This window comes from Mauremys reevesii, linkage group 2 (genome assembly GCF_016161935.1).
Source record: "Mauremys reevesii isolate NIE-2019 linkage group 2, ASM1616193v1, whole genome shotgun sequence".
Taxonomy (NCBI): Eukaryota; Metazoa; Chordata; order Testudines; family Geoemydidae; genus Mauremys; species Mauremys reevesii.
In genome coordinates, this window is record NC_052624.1 from 166,145,815 (window position 1) to 166,166,152 (window position 20,338).

General features: G+C 40.3%; 1 protein-coding gene across 3 annotated transcripts in view; it reads left to right on the forward strand.

Moving 5' to 3' along the window:
* Positions 1 to 20,338, forward strand: part of LOC120397828 (glutamate decarboxylase 1-like) — a 72,777-nt gene that overhangs the window by 42,823 nt on the left and 9,616 nt on the right. For all 3 annotated transcript variants that reach the window (XM_039524364.1, XM_039524363.1, XM_039524362.1), the window contains exons 5-12: positions 121 to 211; positions 5,060 to 5,172; positions 6,093 to 6,208; positions 8,224 to 8,303; positions 12,713 to 12,767; positions 16,539 to 16,655; positions 18,250 to 18,314; positions 18,873 to 18,951. In XM_039524364.1, coding sequence (XP_039380298.1) covers positions 121 to 211; positions 5,060 to 5,172; positions 6,093 to 6,208; positions 8,224 to 8,303; positions 12,713 to 12,767; positions 16,539 to 16,655; positions 18,250 to 18,314; positions 18,873 to 18,951 — 716 coding nt within the window. The remainder of the gene's footprint in view (positions 1 to 120; positions 212 to 5,059; positions 5,173 to 6,092; positions 6,209 to 8,223; positions 8,304 to 12,712; positions 12,768 to 16,538; positions 16,656 to 18,249; positions 18,315 to 18,872; positions 18,952 to 20,338) is intronic.

Here is a 20,338-nt window from a genome sequence, read left to right on the forward strand (position 1 = left end):
CACTTATTCTCCTTACTGATTTCATTGTCCTTATCAACACAAGTTAACTGGGGACTGAGCTGAAGAACAATGTATTTCTATCTCTTACACAGATTCTGGTTTATTTTTATTTCATTTTAGGACATCCTCGCTACTTCAACCAACTCTCCAGTGGCCTTGACATTGTTGGACTAGCTGGCGAATGGCTGTCAGCTACTGCAAATACAAACATGTATGTACTGTAAATCCCAGTCTTTGGTTACAAGTTAAATACTAACAAAAGCCAGCCACTTTTCTGGAATGCAAAATACTTATCTGAAAACAAGCAAGCACCGACTTCCCATTTTTTAAACAAATGCGTGAACGCTTGCATAAATAGTGTTGGCTAGGTAGCAGGAATCTGTGCACTACAGACAACTGAGGAAGATAAACCATGTTGTACAGCAAAGTGACAATGGCTGTTAAGGAGCCTGCACTGGATGTAAACTCACTGGTTGTTTTCAAGCAGAACATACTTCAGACAGCAGTCTTAAAATTAGCAGCCAATTATTTTAACCTAAGAGCAGCTAATAATGATCCAGGCTTATTTTGGGGCAAAACGTACACAGATGTACTGAGTAGAGGGAATAACAGGGTTCAGGGCTGATGCAAGGAAGTTTTGCGCCCTAGAAGAAACTTCCACCTTGCCCCCCCCAGCCCTGCAGCAGCTCCCCGCCCCCCACTCCACCCTGAGGTGCCTCCCTCCCCACATCAGCTCCTCCTCCCCTCCCCACGGCAGCTCCTCACCCCCTGGCCTGGGGAGCTGTGCAGTACCTCCCCACCCCAGCTCACATCTGCTCCATGTCCTCCCCGAGCACGCTGCCCCCGCTCTAATTCTCCTCCCAGACTTGCGGCACCAAACAGCTGATTGGCGCCGCAAGCCTGGTTGGTGGGAGAAGCGAAGCAGTGACTGCGCGCTGGAAGCCCCGGGCTGCCGGCGGCGGCTCAGACTCCCTCTCCCTCCCAGCGCAGCGGCTGCTGAAACACTTTAAAATTTTTTGGGGGGGCACCACTTTTTGGCACCCCCCAAATTTTGGTGCTCTAGGCAACCGCCTAGTTGGCCTAAATGATAGCACCGGCCCTGACAGGGTTCACTTGCAAAACACATCAGCACCGAACAACGGGAACTCAAAATCACTAACATCCCTGTTAATGTTACAGGACTAGATTCAGTCCCAAGTTACATCCACGTGACCAAGGGTGTAAGGCCCCTGCTGTTGGAAAATTCCTGGAGAGGGACTGCAGGACACAGACTGCACACATCCCATGCTCCAATAGGGAGCTCATAGCTGACCAATATAGCCCCAAAATGACTGCTGAGGAAAGAACATGGGTAGGTCAACCAAAGGATGAACTGATTCTCTGCCACAGCCTAGCAGAGGGGTTCCCAGGAAATCCCAACCGCAACTTAAAGCTGATTGATTCTATTATAATTAAACATAAAATATAACAAAATTTCAGAGCTGTCAGATTCTCACTAGAAGAATTTCTGAAATAAAACACAAAGAAATTAAGTATATGCAAAATGTTCAGCATAACCATAACACAGCAAAATCTTTGTGAAACGGGTAGGACTGAATGGCCAAAATGAACATTTTGGCACATGCTGCCATATTTTCAAAGGAACCTCAAACCAGACTTCTGGATTGGCATGTGCAATTCTGCACCCTCAAATACTTTTGATACACCCAAGAAGTCTTAGTGAACACAAAACCTTAAATTGGCACATGTATAATGGGTAATTAGATGCTCAACTCCCTGATTTATAAATGCAAATACAAGGATTGCGTATGCTAAATGTTGGGAGTAGAAAAACTGCATGGACAAAACTTTTAGTGCATCAAGTTGCAGCTGCAAACTAAGAAGCGGTTTTTGGAACATTTGATCCATATACTTTCAAGTTGGAGATTTGGCTACATGTTTTCCAGTAAAATAAGACTTTGTAACAATTATACTGAACTTTTAAAACTCTAATTTGTTTTATTTTTGTTGATAGCATTTAATAATCCTAATAAGAATTTTGTATATTATTCTCCAAGGATTAAGGGCGGGTGTTTGAGATAAGGAAAGGCAGAGAGAGAGAAAGAGAGAGTGAGAAACTTGGGTAAGAAAGTGAATTCGAGAACTGGATGCTTCCTGGAAGGGATAAAGGATCTAGTGGAGTTGACTAAAATATATTTTCCACAATGAATTTTGAAAAATTCTATCCCCTGCTCCCACAAATTTTCTGTAGATGGAGGAAGTTTAGTTTTTTTCAATAAAAAATCATTTCCCTCAAATAAAAATCTGTTAAAAAAACTATTTTGGTTTAAAAAGAAAACACCCGTTTTCAGCATATTAAAAAAAATCAGTTTCTTTTTACAAAAATTTGGACCAAAATGAAAATTAATTTAATTTGAATAATCATTTTTCATGTAAAAAAAAGTTTTGACAAAAAAATTTTGTTGAGCTCTGGGACCTAGTGGACAATTTTTGAGACTGGGAAGTGGAAGCAGAGGCCTTGAGGGGATTATTGAAGATGCATTATCTGTGGAGAATATGTGGAGTAGACTGTGTGGTCTTGGTAGGCAGGAGAAGTTGAAAAGTACTAGGTTTAAGCCATAAAGTGCATGTATTTACTGAAAAGACATCACAAAACTAAAGGGGGAGCACCTCATAGAGACCAACCGTAGGGAGGTTAGAAAGGACGACTGGAGGTGGTAGAGTTAGCCAATGTACCTTCTATGTGCCTAAAACCAAGTATCTTACATCCATAATTTCCAGTCATACATTCTGTGGGATGCAGCTCATTGCAGTTTATAATGTAATGGGGGAAAATAATAAAACTTTTCTTTTCTGAAAGGACAACATCATTAAAGAGACTGGAACAGAAACTAGTGTCCACAGAGATGGACAATGCTGCACCTAAACAGCTTTCAGCCACACTGTATTTCTGTCCCTATTTCCCAATTAAAATGTCCTAGCAGATTTTTACTATCCACAAGAACATTGGAACACATCTCTTTGGAGACATTTCAGAAAAACATCCATTGCATAACCCAGTAGGAAAGATTAGCTGGAGAAAGTGTGCAGAATGTCAGTGTACAGTAACATCTTAACCCTTTGCACCTTACAGATATATTAATTCACATACAGTGAATGGGGATGATAATGCTTGCCCATCTTTGGAAAGTACTTTCAGATCTACTTAGGAAAAACACTATGGACACAATCCAGTAAAACACTCACCTTTCCTTAACCTTACCTATGTGAGTAGCCCAACGGGAAGGGTACTAGGTATGTTGTTTAAATACGTGCTTAAGTGTTTTGCTGGATCAGGGCCTAGACAAGCACTAATGTATTATTAACTGGCTTGTCACTTTGACAGTCTGGCATGCAAATGTAGTTTACATTTATTAGCCTAAATTTTTGTACTTCAATCAAACTTGTTCATGCATGGAGTATTGCACATGTTAAAATAGGCATGCAGAACTCTGGCTGCAGGTTCAGTTTTGTTTGTGGGTTTTTTTGGACAATGTAAGCCCCAGATTTCTTTCAACCAAAGTAAATTCCTGCTCTTGTTTTCTATTACAACAAAGCTGTGGTGTTTATCGAGATGGAAACTGCATAAACATCTGTGAGTAGTTTGGTAAAATTATCCTAGCTGGTTACTGCAGATTATAGTCTTTCACTTGGACATTTTGAACTAAATTTAAGAGCTGTCTTGGTATAGTTTTTTTGGCTCAATCAAAATTGTTTCTGTTTAACTGGAGGTCTAATAGGTCTATAGTGAATAGTGTAGCTACACCACCAGATTAGCTATAACCATGTTTTTTAACTAAATACAATTCTAAGAAAAAATAGAACATAAAAATATGTGTCTGAAGAGCAGCACAATTATAAGTAGTTTCAGTCAAAGGGAGAACAGGAAATAGCTACACCTTTAAGCTATATGCTATGATACGGTCATAATGTCATGTTCTGATACAGTTACCTTCATTCACTAAGTGCCTAGTAAACATTCATATCTTTCCCTTTGTATTACAGAGCAGTATTAGCCACACAAAGCCAATGACTAATATGTCAGTCAGCAAACAGTACAGTGTTTGGGGTTTTTTTAGCTTGGTAGGTAATTCAGTTTTTCCAGGTAAAAATCACTGCGTCGCTCCTAAATTTAGTCAATTATAGCTCTTCCTTCTTTCCTTTGAATTTTTAAGAGTCCATATAAATGCTCACATGAGTGACTAAAAAGTTCTTTTAAATTGGTTTGGAGTCATGTAGATATTGTGTATTAGGGTGAGAGTATGTGTGTAATAAGCGAACTTTGTGTCTCTCTCTAGTCCTTTGTCTACTCTTGTAACACTGGCTTCTTGTTTGTCTGCACACAATCTGGTCACTTTGCTTTGAGAGCCTTCTCCAACTCCATCCAGAAATACCTTCCTTTAGTTCTCCACCTCAGCAACTCCCCAGTATCTAATAGGGCCATGATTTGGCTCTACATCTATACATGGTTCTGTGGGAAACTTCTAAATGCTTTGCCTCACTCGGTGCCCAGGACGTCACATTAGAAAGCACACCTGAGATGTGCTGTAGCAATAAACAGACATTCACTGTCTCATATAATATAATTTCAAGCAAAATTCACTTGAGGAATGACCCTGAAATGTTGGACTATTTTAATCAGCTGAGCTGTGTTTTTTGGGCAATCCCAGTGCAAACAACAAATAAATCCAGTGAAGTCAATAGTTACACAGATGTAAATGAGACAGAATCTAGAACACCATTTCTAGATTCAGTGGGCACAAATAAAGAGTCTACTTTCACCACCTCAGGTATCTACAATAACATTTTCACATTCTAAATGTATAGTCAGATAATGGATATTATATGGGATGAGAAAGAAGAAGGTAATGGGGAAGAAAAAATGAAAGGATGCCACTAGTCTAATCTCACCCCTTATATCATTCCTAAATCAAGTCTTAATTCCTTTTGTGCCTCTTTTGTGTAATAGAAATACGTTTCTGAAAACAGCCTGTTGCTATTTTTTAAAAACATATTTTAGGTTTACATATGAAATAGCTCCAGTGTTCGTTGTCATGGAGGAGATCCTTCTCAAGAAAATGCATGAAATGGTTGGATGGGGAGAAACGGAAGCAGATGGCATATTTTCTCCTGGTAAGTAGACAGGAAATTACCTTTGCTATTAGCCTGATCTGAAGCCCAAGCAAATCAGTGAGAGTCTTTCCATTAAGTTCACTCACTTTAGGATCAGGCTCTGTATGAAAACTGCATTAGGTTTGTTTTAGGCATGAGCAAAGTAGCTTAAGTAAAATAAAATAGGCAGCAACTTGAACCTTCCCTTTAATCTAAAAGCAAATTTGAATTGAACTTTTTTGCCATTTGAAATAATATGGTTAAATTATTTAAAACATTATTTATAATTTTAAAATATTGTTAATAGCAATCATGTAAATAAAAAATGACAGGATAAAGAAAAGAAAGTTACTGCAATGAAAAGAGTAAAAATCCACAAAGCTTCTCAGAATTCAATTTTACATCAAGCTAATTCTCAGAAAGCACCTTCTGGTACAATGATACAATAAGAATAAAGAAAGAAATGAACCTCTCAGAAATCAGAATTTGATAATTTTGAATCAAGCTCCTTAATTCTCTTTGTTTCTGTTAGGGACTGGGACATGGTGGGTTGGAGAAAAGAAAAGGAGACTTGCAATCAAATTTGCCTGACAAGCACAAACCTTAAGAGGTCCATCAAACTGGGACTCCCATTGGCAAATCTTATCAAATCCGTGGAAGCCTGGAGAAGTGCACAAGGGATTAAATGGTGGGGAGAAAATTCTGTGGCCAAGATTTGACTGGTAATCTGTACATATATCCTGCAGTCAAAATGGGCAGTCAGCTGGTGAATTGCAAATTGTTGGGTCATTAAGGAATCAAAATTAAGCCAATGGAAGTATGCTAATTTATAACAGTTGAGAATCTGGCCCTCTGATGCAGTGATGTAAAATTTAAATTCCCAGTAGGAATAAGCTATTCAAACCAAAATAGAAGTATTTGTTTCCTTTCCATGCTGTTAGGTGGTACCATATCAAACCTCTACAGTGTTCTAGTGGCTCGTTATAAGCGGTTTCCTGAGATTAAAACCAAAGGCATGGCAGCACTTCCACACATTGCACTGTTTGTTTCTGAACATGTAAGTACAGAATTATAGTAAATAGCTTGTCTCTGCTAGATTCAGTACTGAATCTTGAAAATTAGACTACTGAAATAAATGAGCTGAAAATGAAATGAAATACTTCTGGAGAAAGTTTGAGTGAGATTTTCAAAAGTGCCTACATGATTTAGGAGCACCTGTCCCATTGCACGTCACTAGTGCTTGTTTTTATGTTCTAAGTCACACAGGCTCTTTTGAAAATCCACTTTTGTGACTTTAGGCACAGCCCTGACTAAGTGGTATAGTGTAAGCTGCACCAGGACTGGAAATCACTGGATATGTCTACACAGCAATTAGCCCTCCCACCCCCCTCAGTTGGCTCATGCGCGGTGGGAGGGTCCCAGAGTTTGAGCTGCAGCCCGAGCCCAAATATCTACACTGCAATTAAAAAGCCCTTCAAGCCCTTGTCATTTGATATGGGCCAGCTGGGGACATCTAATTGCTGTGTGGACATAGCCATTGTGACTCAGAAATGTATCTCTGAGTCACAGTTCCTCCTCTGTTATCTTCTAGCTTTAGAGAAAGGGATAGAAATTTCCTGCTGACCTGCACCAGCAGTAAGTTATCACACTCCCTGCACTGGAACTTTGGGGTCATGGAGCCACGGCCTTACCTATTCCAATCCACTGCTTTTGGTGTGAGGATGGGCAAGTAACTGGACAAACAGCACCCATTCACTGCTATGTGCCTACACAAGATTCAGATTTCACACCCAGGCGGTATCTGGAAGAAGTTCACTCCTTCCTATTCCATTATGCAGGTGCATTATACAAGTCACGGTCTGGCCCTTGGAATCCCCCACCCCATGCATACAACTCAGTGAAACTTTCTAGGGGTCTGATGATTGATGTGATTGATGTCAATGGAAGTGTTTCCATGGACCTCAGTGGATCAGGCCTCAGGTGCCTACACTTCCCTGATTAGTCTGCAGACAAATGTGCATACATACAATTTAAAAATAAGAGTTTGGCATTGACAATGAATATTGTCATTGCACATGCAAAGTATGAAACTTCAACTAAATTCATATTTATACGATTGCTTATGGAACTGAGGCATAAAGTAAAAGCAGAATATTGATGTTGGTTACTCAGGTGTGGCTTTGTGTTATTTCACGGTGGAGTGTTCCACAGTTGCAAAAGTTGTTCACTCTGCTAATGTGGAGGTACAGAGTGAAATCAGTAGAGCTTTCAGTGTTTTTTAAAATCTTTTATTTTTCTCATAAAAATAATCTGTTACATGGATGTTAACAGAGGACAGTCTAGATTATTTTTAAACCTTTATTTAATAATGCAGAAATATTATGCAAAAAATGGGACATGTGAAATTCCAAATGCTATTTATCATTGTAGTTGCATGTTGGTGCAGATTTGTGGTTCCTTTGTAATAGTAAACTTGAGGTCAGGCTGCAAAATAGTGCAAAAATAACCCACTATTTACCCTGTAATTAAATATATTTACCACACAACCCATAACTTAAATAATCAATGATCACATGAATCTCCTACTGATTAACATAATTGCCATAAATCTAATAAATAATCTCAAGCATATTGTACACATTCCTAAAGTTTTTTGCTTTCTTTGTCTTACCGAGAATAGTTGCTTAGTCTAATGACACTAGCTAGGATTTAAAAATGTACAGACTATCAGTCATCAGGGCAAAGAATTATCTCCACATGGGATCAGGAAGTAAACTCCCTATACATCTTAGCACCGTATTGCACAATTAGGAGTATTATGGGACGGGTAAGCCTCTTTCTGAAACAACTGGTTTTGACCACTGTTAGGCAGGATTTGATGGACTCTTGGTAGATTTCAACATGCCCATTATTATACCCTTATGTATCATCACAACACCTGAGCCATAACATACTTAATATTTCTCTAGGGCAGAAAAAATAATGGTGCCATCCATATATGGTATGTACTTTGTATACACACATGTATCTAACAAAACTCCCTTATAAACTTTTTCTTTTTTATGTTTTAAGAGCCATTATTCAGTAAAGAAAGCTGCAGCGGTCCTTGGAATTGGGACAGATAATGTAATTGCAGTAAAGTGTGATGAAAGGTAAGCCCCTTAATGTCTTCCAGTAAATGTTTTTTTTTTTTCTGAATTTAACCTTCTCTTGTGCCACTTGGTCTTATGTCAATTTCTTAAGGTGAATTGTACTTTATAAAATGATCTCGAGCTACAGCTAAAGCAGAATTGATTAAATGCAAAACTATGGATCACTTATGAATACAGAGTCAAATTTGTAAGTCCTTATTCAGTATTTACTCAGTCCCTATTCAGACAAAACTCTCACTGAAGTCAGTGGGAGTTGCGCCTGAGTAAGGATGGAGTAAAACTAAAGGGACAGTTCTACAAACGTTATTCCAGTAGTAATACTACTTGACTAGTTGTCAAGTTACGTACTATTTAACATGAGTAAAGGTGGCTGAACCTGTCTCTAAGTGAAGATTTCAGGATGGGGCCCACATATAGGGTTAGACTGAGGTTTTATTACTAACTCTATGTAAGGAGCAAGACATGCTAAGCCACCCCAAAAACCTTGCAAGGAAGGAAATTGGCCCTGGTGCTCCCTGTGGGGCAGAAGCCCTGAGCCCATGGGCAGAGTTGGGGACATGGAGGGCATTGCCCCCCCCCCCCCAAACTGCAGCACAAGATCATGACACTCCTGGGAGAAGCTCCCTCACCGCCCCATCTGCTCTCCCCGCCCTGTGACCAGATCGCAGGTGGAAGGTGGATGGTGCCATGGAGCAATTAGCAGCAGCAGTGTTCTCTCGACTCCTGCTGGTTCCCCAGGTTGAAGCTGCTCCTCAGCTCCCAGCCCCTTTGCTCCCACAGAGGAAGCCGGTAAGAGCCCCCCGGGTGGGGAGACCCGGCTCCATGGCTGGCAGAGGAACAGGGATCGCAGGGGAGTTCTCCCAGCACACAGCCCCTAATACCCTCTCCCTATACCCTGAGCTACCCCCTGCCTGCACACAGCCCCAGCTACCCCCTTCCCTGCATCCTGAGCTACCTCCCTGCCCACACACAGCCCCAGGTACCCCCTTCCCTGCACCCTGAGCTACCCCCTGCCTGCACACAGCCCCAGCTACCCCCTCTCTGCACCCTGAGCTATTTTTAAACTTTTTGAGCTAAGCCCCCCACCTCTGAGTTATAATTTTGGGTTGCATGTTCCCACCCCCACAACCGAGACAGGCTGGGTGACCTGCTGAGGTGAGTCATGGGGTGGAGGTGGCACTCCCTCCCTGGACCTTCCATGTGGAGTTGGCTTGAGCCCTACTGGCCCCTGCTCCCACAAAATAGAAGGCAAACAATGCCTATGCCAAAGGCCACTGCCCCAAGGCCCCTCTGTCCCCACTGGGCCCTGGAGTTTTTATAGTATGTTGAGGGGGGGAGCTCAGAGAGAAAAAGTTTGAGAATCCCTGGCCCGGACCACAATTTGGTCCACCTTTAAACTTACTCTTTCTAAAGCCATCTTCTCTTCACTTGAATAGCTTTCATTTCATATGTTTACATTGGGAGCAAGGCTGCTGAATTTCATTTTGCAAGTGTTTGGGAAGGGGACTATGTAGGAGTTTGTGGTTATGTTTCTCTTCCATATTTTGCTCTGGGACTATATGAAGACATGTTTTAGGGCATTTCTGCAATTCTGTGTCAGATACATTCTTGTCAAGAGGCCCTTGCAGGTTAACAATAGGTGAGCCCCAGGCTCAAAGCCACTTTGAGGCATCTCACTGTAGTGTCAGCCCCTTTTTCACTGAACACTCACAGAAATACCAGGTCTGCAGTCCCCCAGGGAACAGTGTACACTTCTGCTTGAATGATTCAACTCAGGATCAGCTCCTTGTATAGTACCATGGCACTTAGATAGATTTGTAGTGAAAACAACCATTTTATTATCAAAGATTCAAGAGGTTAGGATATCCTCAAGAGAGAGGATAATGGAAACAACAGGATTACACGTAAAATCATAACATGATTTCTAGAGACATAACTTAATTGGCTAGACTCCTGTCTAAAGAAGATCATCTTAGCCCAAATGTCCTTTCCAGCATTTCAACCAGGGCAGGTTGTGATCGCTTCCCACAGCAGCAGGGTCAAGAACCGGTTGCTAAAATTAGACCGTGGAGAACCCGGTTGTTAAGGCCAGGGGGGGGCAAAGAAAAAGGGGTCTGTGGGGGCCCCATCCCATCCCATCCCCCCCTCCCAGCTGATTCCCAGAGGGAGGGGCTCCCCTCCCCCCCCCCCCCCAGCTTCCCAGCTGCAGCAGCTGGCACCAGCAGGGCAGCAGCAGCTCAGCTCTGAGCTGCTCCTGTCTGCCGCCTTGAATGGCCCAGCAAGTGTGTGTGGTGTGTGGTGGGTGCTGGGGGGGGCAGGGGCTGAGGGGGGGGGGGGGGGGGGGGGGGGGGGCAGGGGCCCCAGGGGCCCCCCCCCCCACGAGGATCTCTCCCCCCCCTTCCCCCCCCCCCTTAAATCAGAACTTTTTATAGGGAACCGGTTGTTAAGATTTTGGCAGCTCATCACTGGTTGTGATCCATTGTCATGAATGTAATCGCACTGACCAATCAATTCCTAAGTGCAGGATAAAGGGGTGTCTTCCTCGCCTCCTCCTTAATATCCCTAAGTACTTTGTTTGTACCCAGAGTCAGGATAATACACTCTGCCCCTATAGCTTATTCTCTTGTAGTTTGATGATTTCACATTCCCCACCCTGTTGACTGTGTATGAAAATGAGGATTCCATTGTGTTGGCTTACAATGCTTAATTACATGCTGACAGAGATGCAGGTGAATAAATATCATTTGTCTGGAAAAAAAACCTGTTTGCCAAGTCTGTCTTGATACAGACTTCAGATAACTCTTTACATAATCAACAATATTAATGCTGGGACTCTAGCTTTTATGTAAAACCTCATGTGACATTCTTTGGTGAACCAGAATGTACATACCAGGATAAGGTTATTCTTGTAACTCCATTGCCAGTTGGGTCACAATTTTGTAAGGGAAAATTCCCCATTTCCTGACCTGATTTACTCATTACCTCTGCATATCAGGCCACTTGTATTTAGGAACATAAGTATATATTCATAGACTTTAAGGTCAGAAGAGACCATTAAGATCGTCTAGTCTGACTTACTGCACAATGCAAGCCACAGAATCTCACCCACTCACTCCTGTAACAAACCCCTAACCTATGTCTGAGCTATTGAAGTCCTCAAATCATGGTTTAAAGACTTCAAGGTGCAGAGAATCCTCTAGCAAGTGACCCAGGCCCCATGCTGTAGAGGAAAGCAAAAAACCCCCAGGGCCTCTGCCAATCTGCCCTGGAGGAAAATTCCTTCCCTACCCCAAATATGGTGATCAGTTAAACCCTGAGCATGTGGGCAAGACTCACCAACCAGACACCCAGGAAAGAATTCTTTATAGTAACAAGTATGCATTTAAGAGCCTAACAGCGGGTACCCAAGTTTGAAAATTGGTTCTAATTCTTTCATGGAGTACAATATTACAAAGACTTCCTTAATTTCTGCAGACTTGAAATGCAAAATCTGCAAGAGTAAAAGGAAATATTTTGCAGTATAGGAAGAGAAAAGTTTGCAACAATTCAGATAGAAAAGGTCACCATATTAGTATGCCGTAATAAGATGGATACCAAAGAGGATAACACACTAGCAGCACCGATATTAGAAATATGGCTAGTATGTGAGGAGAGAAAACTATTAACAGATTAAAATTAGCATGTATTATGCTCATATACAAATCATAGAATCTCAGGGTTGGAAGGGACCTCAGGAGGTCATCTAGTCCAACCCCCTGCTCAAAGCAGGACCAAACCCAACTAAATCATCCCAGCCAGGGCTTTGTCAAGCCTGACCTTAAAAACCTCTAAGGAAGGAAATATGTGCATTACCGAAATTTTCAAAATGTTATGGGCCAAATCCTGCCATCAGACACATGGTGAGAAGTGGTTAGGAACTGCTATACTCAGTTTTCTTCCCCAGGGCCCCGTATCATAACAAAACATTAATTTTCAATGAGTTTGTTTACAATAATGGTCTCTTTATTTAGATGTGATGAAGGTCACAAATGCACCAGTTAGATCATTGGGAGTGATACACAACTGCCCTGCACCTCATGCAGCCATTTATTCTTGTGCAAAGTAGGTCTAAAATGCTACCATTCTCATTTGGCAAGGCTCTACACCCACTTTACACACACCTTGCAAAGATTCAGGGTAGTGGAAAATCAGGCTCCTTGTCTTTTTGCCACTGTTTTATATAGGCTGAAAATATGTTGCCACAAAATATAAGTAAACATCACCAGACAGAGTCAACTGAATAATATGGTAAATGTCAAGGAAAGACTGCTCCCCCCAACCGGGCTTTGATTTACTGCATATTCTCAAGAATAGCAGGACAAATAACTTAAATTTTCTTTTCTCCCTCCCAACATTCTACAATCATCTAGAGGGAAGATGATTCCATCAGATTTGGAGGCAAAAATACTCAAAGTCAAGAGACAGGTTGGTCGGTTTATTTATTATTTGTAACCTTATGATATTAATATTGAGCTAAATCCAGCAATCCTCAGTCAGGTGAAATTGCCAAGGAAGTTAATAGTAGGAACCACATTTTCAAAAGTATTTAACACTCAGAGCTCCAAATGCAATCTCATTTAAATTAATGGGAGTTTTGGCAGAGTGTAGTATTTGCCTGGATTACATAGAAGACATCTTTTAAGTTACAAAATTGTCTTACAATTAAAAGTAGAGAGTCATAGTATCATGGACATGTAGGGCTGGAAGGAACCTTGAATGGTCCATGAATCCATCCCCCTACACTGAGGCGGACCCAAGTAAACCTAAACTATCCCTGACAGGTGTTTGTCCAACCTGTTCTTAGAAACCTCCAGTGATGGGAATTCCTCAACCTCCCTTGGAAGCCTATTCCAGTGCTTAACTGACCTTAGAGTTAGAAAGCATTTCCTAATATCTAACCTAAATCTTCCTTGCTTCAGATTAAGCCCATCACTTCTTGTCCTACATTCAGTGGACATGGAGAACAATTGACCCCTGTCTTCTTTGTAACAGCCTTTCACATATTTGAAGATGGCTATATGGTCCCCCTTCGGTCTTCTTTTCTTAAGGCTGAACATGCACAGTTTTTTTAACCTTTGCTCATAGGTCAAGTTTTCTAAATCTCTTATCATTTTTGTTGTTTTTCTCTGGACTATCTCTAATTTATCCACCTTTCCTAAAGTACAGTGCTCACAGTTGGACATGATACTTCAGCTGAGGCCTCGTCAGTGCCAAGTAGAACTGGACAATTACCTCCCATGTCTTACATGCAACATTCCTGTTAATAAACTCCAGAATGACATTAGCCTTTTCCCCCAGCTACATCACATTAATTCATTCATACGCAATTTGTGATCCACTATAACCCGCAGATCCTTTTCAACAGTACTACCACCTAGCCAGTTATTCCCCATTTTGTAGTTGTGCATTTGATTTTTTCCCCAAGTATAGTATTTTGCAGTCGTCTTTATTGAATTTCATCTTGTTGATTTCAGATCAATTCTCTGATTTGTCGAGATTGTAATGAATTCTAATCCTATCCTCCAAAATGCTTGTAACCTTTCCCAACTTGGTATCATCTTCAAATTTTATAAGGATGCTCTCCACTCCATTATCCAAGTCATTCATGAAAATATTGAATAGTATCTGATCCAGAACTGGCCTCTGTGGAACCCCACTAGATACACTCTCCCAGTTTGTCAGTGAATCATTGATAATTACTTTGAGTATAGTCTTTCAATCAGTTGTGCATCTGCATTAGAACAATTTCATCTAGTCCATTTTTCCCTAGTTTGCTTATGAGACTGTCATATGAGAATGTATCAAAAGACTTACGAAAATCAAGATATAGCACATCTACTGCTTCCCCACCATCCATCAGACCAGTAATCCTGTCAAAGAAAGAAATTAGATTGTTTTCACAGGACTGTTTTTGACAAATGCAAGCTGGCTATTCCTTACAACCCTAGTATCCTCTAAGTGCTTACAAACTGATTGTTTAATAATTTCTTTCAGTATGTTTCCAGGCTGACTGGTTTATAATTCCCCACGTCCTCTTTGTTCCCCTTGTTAAAGATAGGTACTATGTTTGCCCATACTTATGTTTGCCCTTTTCCAGTCCTCTGGGACCTCACCTGTCCTCACCAAGTGAGTTCTCAAAGATCCAACTAGTTTTCTAAGTACTGTAGAATTAATTTTATCATGCCCTGCCAACTTGAATACATCTAAGTTATTTAAATACTCTTTAACCTGTTCTTTCCCTATTTTGGCTTGGTTTCCCCATTATTGTTAATATTAATTGTATTGAATGTCTGGTCACTATTAACTATTTTAGTGAAGACTGAAGCAAAATAGGTATTAAACACTTCAGCCTTCTAGATGTCATCAGTTATTAGCTCTCCTTCCCTGCTATATAGAGGACCTATATTTTCCTTTGTCTTTCTCTTGCTCCTAATATATTTAGAGAACCTCTTCTTATTACCTTTTATGTCCCTCGTGCCTCACTTTGTGCCTTAGCCTTTCTGATTTTGTCCCTACATGCTTGGGCTAGTCCTTCGTGCTTGTGTAACCCACACACCTTCTGGGTGTGGTGTTGTGTCCCATTTAGTGGCACTGAAATGACTTAGGGAGAAAGATAAAGTGAGTTTGCTCTACAGCCTTAGCTAACACCCCGTTGGCTTTTAGCTAATATGGTAGAGGCTCATGCACTAAGCTCCAGAAGTCCCAAGTTCACTCCCACCCACTGACGACGGGGGTCGGCCGGTGTTACACTTGTCCTTAGCAACTTGTTTTCACTTTTTGTAGGATTCCTTTTTGACTCTCAGGTCATCAGAGAGCTCTCAATGGATCTGTATTGGCCTCTTCCTATTTTTCCTATCTTTCCTTTGCAACTGGGGTAGTTTGCAGTTGTGCCTTTGATATTGCCTCCTTGAGAAATTTCAAGCTCCTCTGAACTCTTTTTCCCTTTGATTTTCTTCCCATTGACCTTATCTATCAGTTCTCTGAGATTGCTGAAGTCTGCATTTATTGAAATCCATTGTCCTTATTCTTCTACTCTCATGCTTTCCTTTTCTTAGACTCATGAAATCTATCATTTCATGGTCGCTTTCACTCAAATTGCCTTCCGCTTTCAGATTTGCTATCAATTCCTCCCTGTTAGTCAGAATCGGGTTTACTATGGCTGTCCCCCTGGCTAAGTCCTCCACTTTCTGAAACAAGAAGTTATTCCCAATACATTCCAAGAACTTACTGGAAATTTTGTGTTTTGCTGTATTACTTTTCTAAAAGATGTCTGTGTAGCTAAAGTCCCCCATTACTACCAGGTCTCGTGTTTTGGATATTTCTCTTTTATGTTCTAGAAATGCATCCTCCACCTCCTTTTATTGATTTGGTGGTCTATACTAGATCCTTACCATGACATTACCCCTTATATATTATCCGGAGGCTTTCAACTGGTCTGCTTTTTACCTCGTTCGGGACCTCAAAACAAGTATATATAATCTCAATGAAGCATGCAACACCTCCTCCCTTTTTGCCCTGCCTGTTCTTCCTGAACAAGCTGTACCCCATATCAATATTCCCGTCATAATATTTATTCTACCAAGTCTCTGGGACACCAATTACGTTATCTTATGTACTAATACTTTCAGTTCTTCCTGTTTATTCCCCATACGCCTTGCATCCGAGTATAGACATGTTGAGCAAATCCCCCCACTGATTTTCCTCTTGTTCCTATGAGACTATTATAATTTTCCATTCTGTGCCCCTCCCCCATCCTCCAACATTTAGCCTTCTATTAAAGTACTTTTTTTTTTTTACTTACCTGGGGGCTTGTGTCACCTGCTCCTTTTGAACCTCATTCAAATCCCTTTTCACTAAGTTGGTGAATCAGTGAACAAAGACGATATTCTCCTTTTTTGTCAGGTGGCTCCCATCTCTTCCTAAACGTACATCTTCTCTGGTTTCATTATTATGGTACTGACCAAACTTTCCATAACATTCACCACATTCAGGCAGAAACAAAAAATGGAAAATTTGAGTCTCAAATGGGAATTTAGGGAAAGTTGTTAATGTGAAGAAAAGGGGTTATGATGGAAATGTATTGCCACATTAATTATAGAAATAGCTACTGATGACTGATATGAGATGAAAGAAGAACACATTCTCTTAGCTATCCCTTCAGCTAATATTGCCTAAATTATCTTGTATTATTTTCAGGACCATATCCCACTGTATGTCAGTGCCACAGCTGGTACAACAGTGTATGGAGCTTTTGATCCTCTTGACAACATTGCTGACATCTGCGAGAAGTATGGACTCTGGATGCATGTGGATGTAATGCTTTTCAGAAATATTGCTCACAATTATTCTTTTATAGGATTAAAGTCTGGAACTTGTTTCTTTACCACAGAAAAGAGCATCTGCTTTGAAGGGTTCCAATACAACTAATGTGTATGAATGGATTGTGATGAATAGACATACTTGAACAAGATACCATCTTGCAGTGAAGGGTGTGCTTGTTTAGAAAAGAAATTAAGTAAATAGCATTTGTTGGCATTCATTCAAGTCTTAGAATAATACAACAAATACTGCTTCAAAATGCATTCTCTTTGTGTCAGACCAAAGCAACTCAAAATACCATAATACACCTCTCTGGCATACAATGAATTATCATTTTGATGAATATTATTCTTTTTATGACTAATCATTTCTTCTGCATATAATACCACCTTATTAGTACATAGTGTCTGGGATAAGTACAGTTCCTGGCACTATAAGCTGAATTTAAATCACTAGGCCAAATTCTTCTTTCTGATACAGTTGAATGAATAGTAGCTAGTCATATTATTTTTTTACTCTGAAGTAAAATGTGTGAATTTTAGCCAAAATTCTCAGTAGTGGTTGCCTAACTTTAGTTTGGCATCTAAGTGCATATTTAGATCTCTATATTGGTGGCCTGATTTTCTGATTGATCAGAGCTGTGAGGTCTTAGCACTTCCTAAAATCAAACCAGCTCTAGTCTTGGAATAATACAACAAATACTGCTTCAAAATGCATTCTCTTTGAATTCTCTCTAAATATTGATTTAGGCCTGACTTTAGGCAACCTTTGTTGGAAATTTTGGGTTAAAAATAAGTTGAATTTTGAAGTGTTTCTTTTTCACTAGGTACAATGCTGTGCCACCATAACCAAGTTAAACATAAATGAAGTTGTTTCAGTGTATTTAACCTTACCCATGCAGTCTAATCTTTGGTAAACATAAAGAGGATTTTCATATAAATTCTTCTTGGAGTTAGTATGCACTGTGGATCAAGATAATTTATGGTTTCAGTTTGCTACTCTAAAGAAAGAAGCTGGTCAAGGCATTTAAAAGAGCATGCAATGAATTAAATGTGATGGATCACAGACCTTGAACCTGGGCCCACAGGTAGTGCTCAGGTCCCAACTGCCACCCAGCAGTTCGAATTGACTTCAGTGTGACAGAATTCACCCTTCATCCTTATTAATGCTGTGATTATCTTATTCATGCATGAAATCACATTAAAGCCAATGGGCTATTTGTTTAATAAGGCACAATGAATATGGCTTATTTTTATCCATACTTATTATCTGCAGAATGCTATATAAAACTACATCTGTGGCACAGCACTTTACAATACTCTGTCATATGCCAACAAATGAGCTGAAAATCTTCTTGAATATATGCACTTTGTTCCCTTATTGTCTGTGTTGTGTGGCTGGGCGTTGCTCTGTTTGTTTTTACCTTTATAGATTGGATTTCTTGTAATAGTTAATGCCTGAGTTGTTTATTTAACAGTTTAAAAGAAAACAGTTTAGAAGAAAAATATTTTAGTAACTATCTTGTAAAGGATGGAACTTTTTCTTCTTTTGTTTTTATTTTATAATGTTAACATCTTATTTCTTACAGGCAGCATGGGGAGGTGGGCTGCTGATGTCTAGGAAACATTCCTTTAAACTTAATGGCATTGAAAGGTGAGCATGATGCATTTTGTGTTTTTATTCAGAGTAAGTCATCTTTCTTCCCTCTCTATTGTTCTCGCCATGTTACCCCCAAATACCTTGAATCCCTCCATTACCACACAACACACAGCCTCACCTACAAATCCCTAAATAATCTTGCCCCCCCATTTCTGATCTCATCACCTCCTTTACTTTATACACTCACCATTTCTTTTTGCCTTTCTCCTCCTGAATTTCCTTTTCTCACTCTGAGCTCCATTCCTTTATCACAGTGCTCTCTTCACAAGGAACACCCTTCCTTTCCTCCCTATCTTCTCTTCCTTCCACTAAAACTTTCCTTAAAAGCTCTGCTCTCCTTTTTATTAATAATTCCCTCACTTTTCCTACCCTGACCCTTTTTCCTACCCTTATCCTGTAAGAACGTAAGCTCTTTTGAGCAGCAGAGGTAGACACACATAATATGTCTGGAAAGTGATATATATGTGTGTGCAGGGGCCTTTGGGGAGACTGATACCTATTACATTTAACACCTGGCATGTTCCTTATATTATAGTTTGGTTTATCACCTAGGGCCAATTCTGTCACCTGGAATCCACACAAATTGATGGGCGTTCCACTTCAGTGTTCTGCCTTCCTGGTCTGTGAAAAGGTACCGTAAATGATGTCTTTCATATATCAAAACTGTCTTTAGGTAATGGCTTAAAGTGCTAGCATGAAGGCCAACTAATGTGATCGTGAAAGTTGACAAAGGCAAAGAGCAGAAACCTCAGAGCACAGCAATTCTCAACAGTTGCTGTACCCCTCTTACCTTTGAATTTTCTGATCCAAAAACCCTGACTTGCCCTATGTTGTGGGATCTGTGTTTCCCAGCTACCAGTCAGGTAATTCTAAGTCACATCCTAAGATCGCAGAACCATGGAACAACCAGAAGAAGACCTTTCCTATCCTGTTGGTGCTTAGTGAGGAAACAGACTCCCATAAAACCTCTTCAAGATCACGTGGCAGTATGACTTCCAGGCATATACACTCTAAAGAAGCGAGATTTGGGAAGAAAGTGGCCACACCACCACCACCCCTAAAGATGTCAGGAGATGGCTAATGGTCATCCAGGCCCAAAGACAGCAGGGGATAGTAAGGACTTTTTTAAAAATAATGCTCATAATCATAAGTATTGATTTGGCTGGTAGTCATGTAAACACCTTCACAAGTAAGAGAGGGGTCTGGGCCAGCTTTGGAAAAGGATTTCCTGGGGTTCAGAAAAGAGTATATAGCCCTTTGGGAAGAGTAAGTCTGGCTGATATCCAGATCTGGATTTCTAAATATATAATCATAGATTTTAAAGGCAGAAGGGGACATTCTTACAGTCTCATTGGAACCCCTGCATAACACAGGTCATAACATTTCATTCAGTCATTTCTTTGGTAAGCCCTGAACTTCTTGTTGAGCTAGAGCATAGCTTTTTAGAAAGAAAGTATTGAATTTAAAGACTTCAGGCAATGGAGAACCTACCACATCACATCCCTTGGTAAGCCATTCCTCTGAATATCCTCTATCTGGATATTTGAATCAGAATAGCAGACAATTCACTGATTCCTGTTTGCCATAAACATATCTTCTCTGGAGGCAACCCATCTTTTGATATCAAAGGTTATCTGTCACACTAATGACTGACAAGTGGAATGTATCTTTGCAGATAAATAGAATATTAGATTACCCTAATACAGCATACAATACTATGCAATGTGTCTGAGTTGATGTTATTGTGGGACCCTTAACCATTGAGTTTTCTTGGTCTTGAGTTTTACCTTTTTGTAATCTTAACATTGTGTTAATAAGGTTTTTTCCATGGTATGTACAAACACAGACACACATTGGAAGCTATTACAAAAAAGCAAGCATTTATCAACTGGCAGTTACATTTACCATATGCCTTATTTCCCATTCAGCCTTTTTCGTTTGTTTGTTTGTTTTTGTTTTTTTTTAAGAAAAATAGGTGGAAAATGGACTTGATGTCTTATAGAGAAATCATTATTATT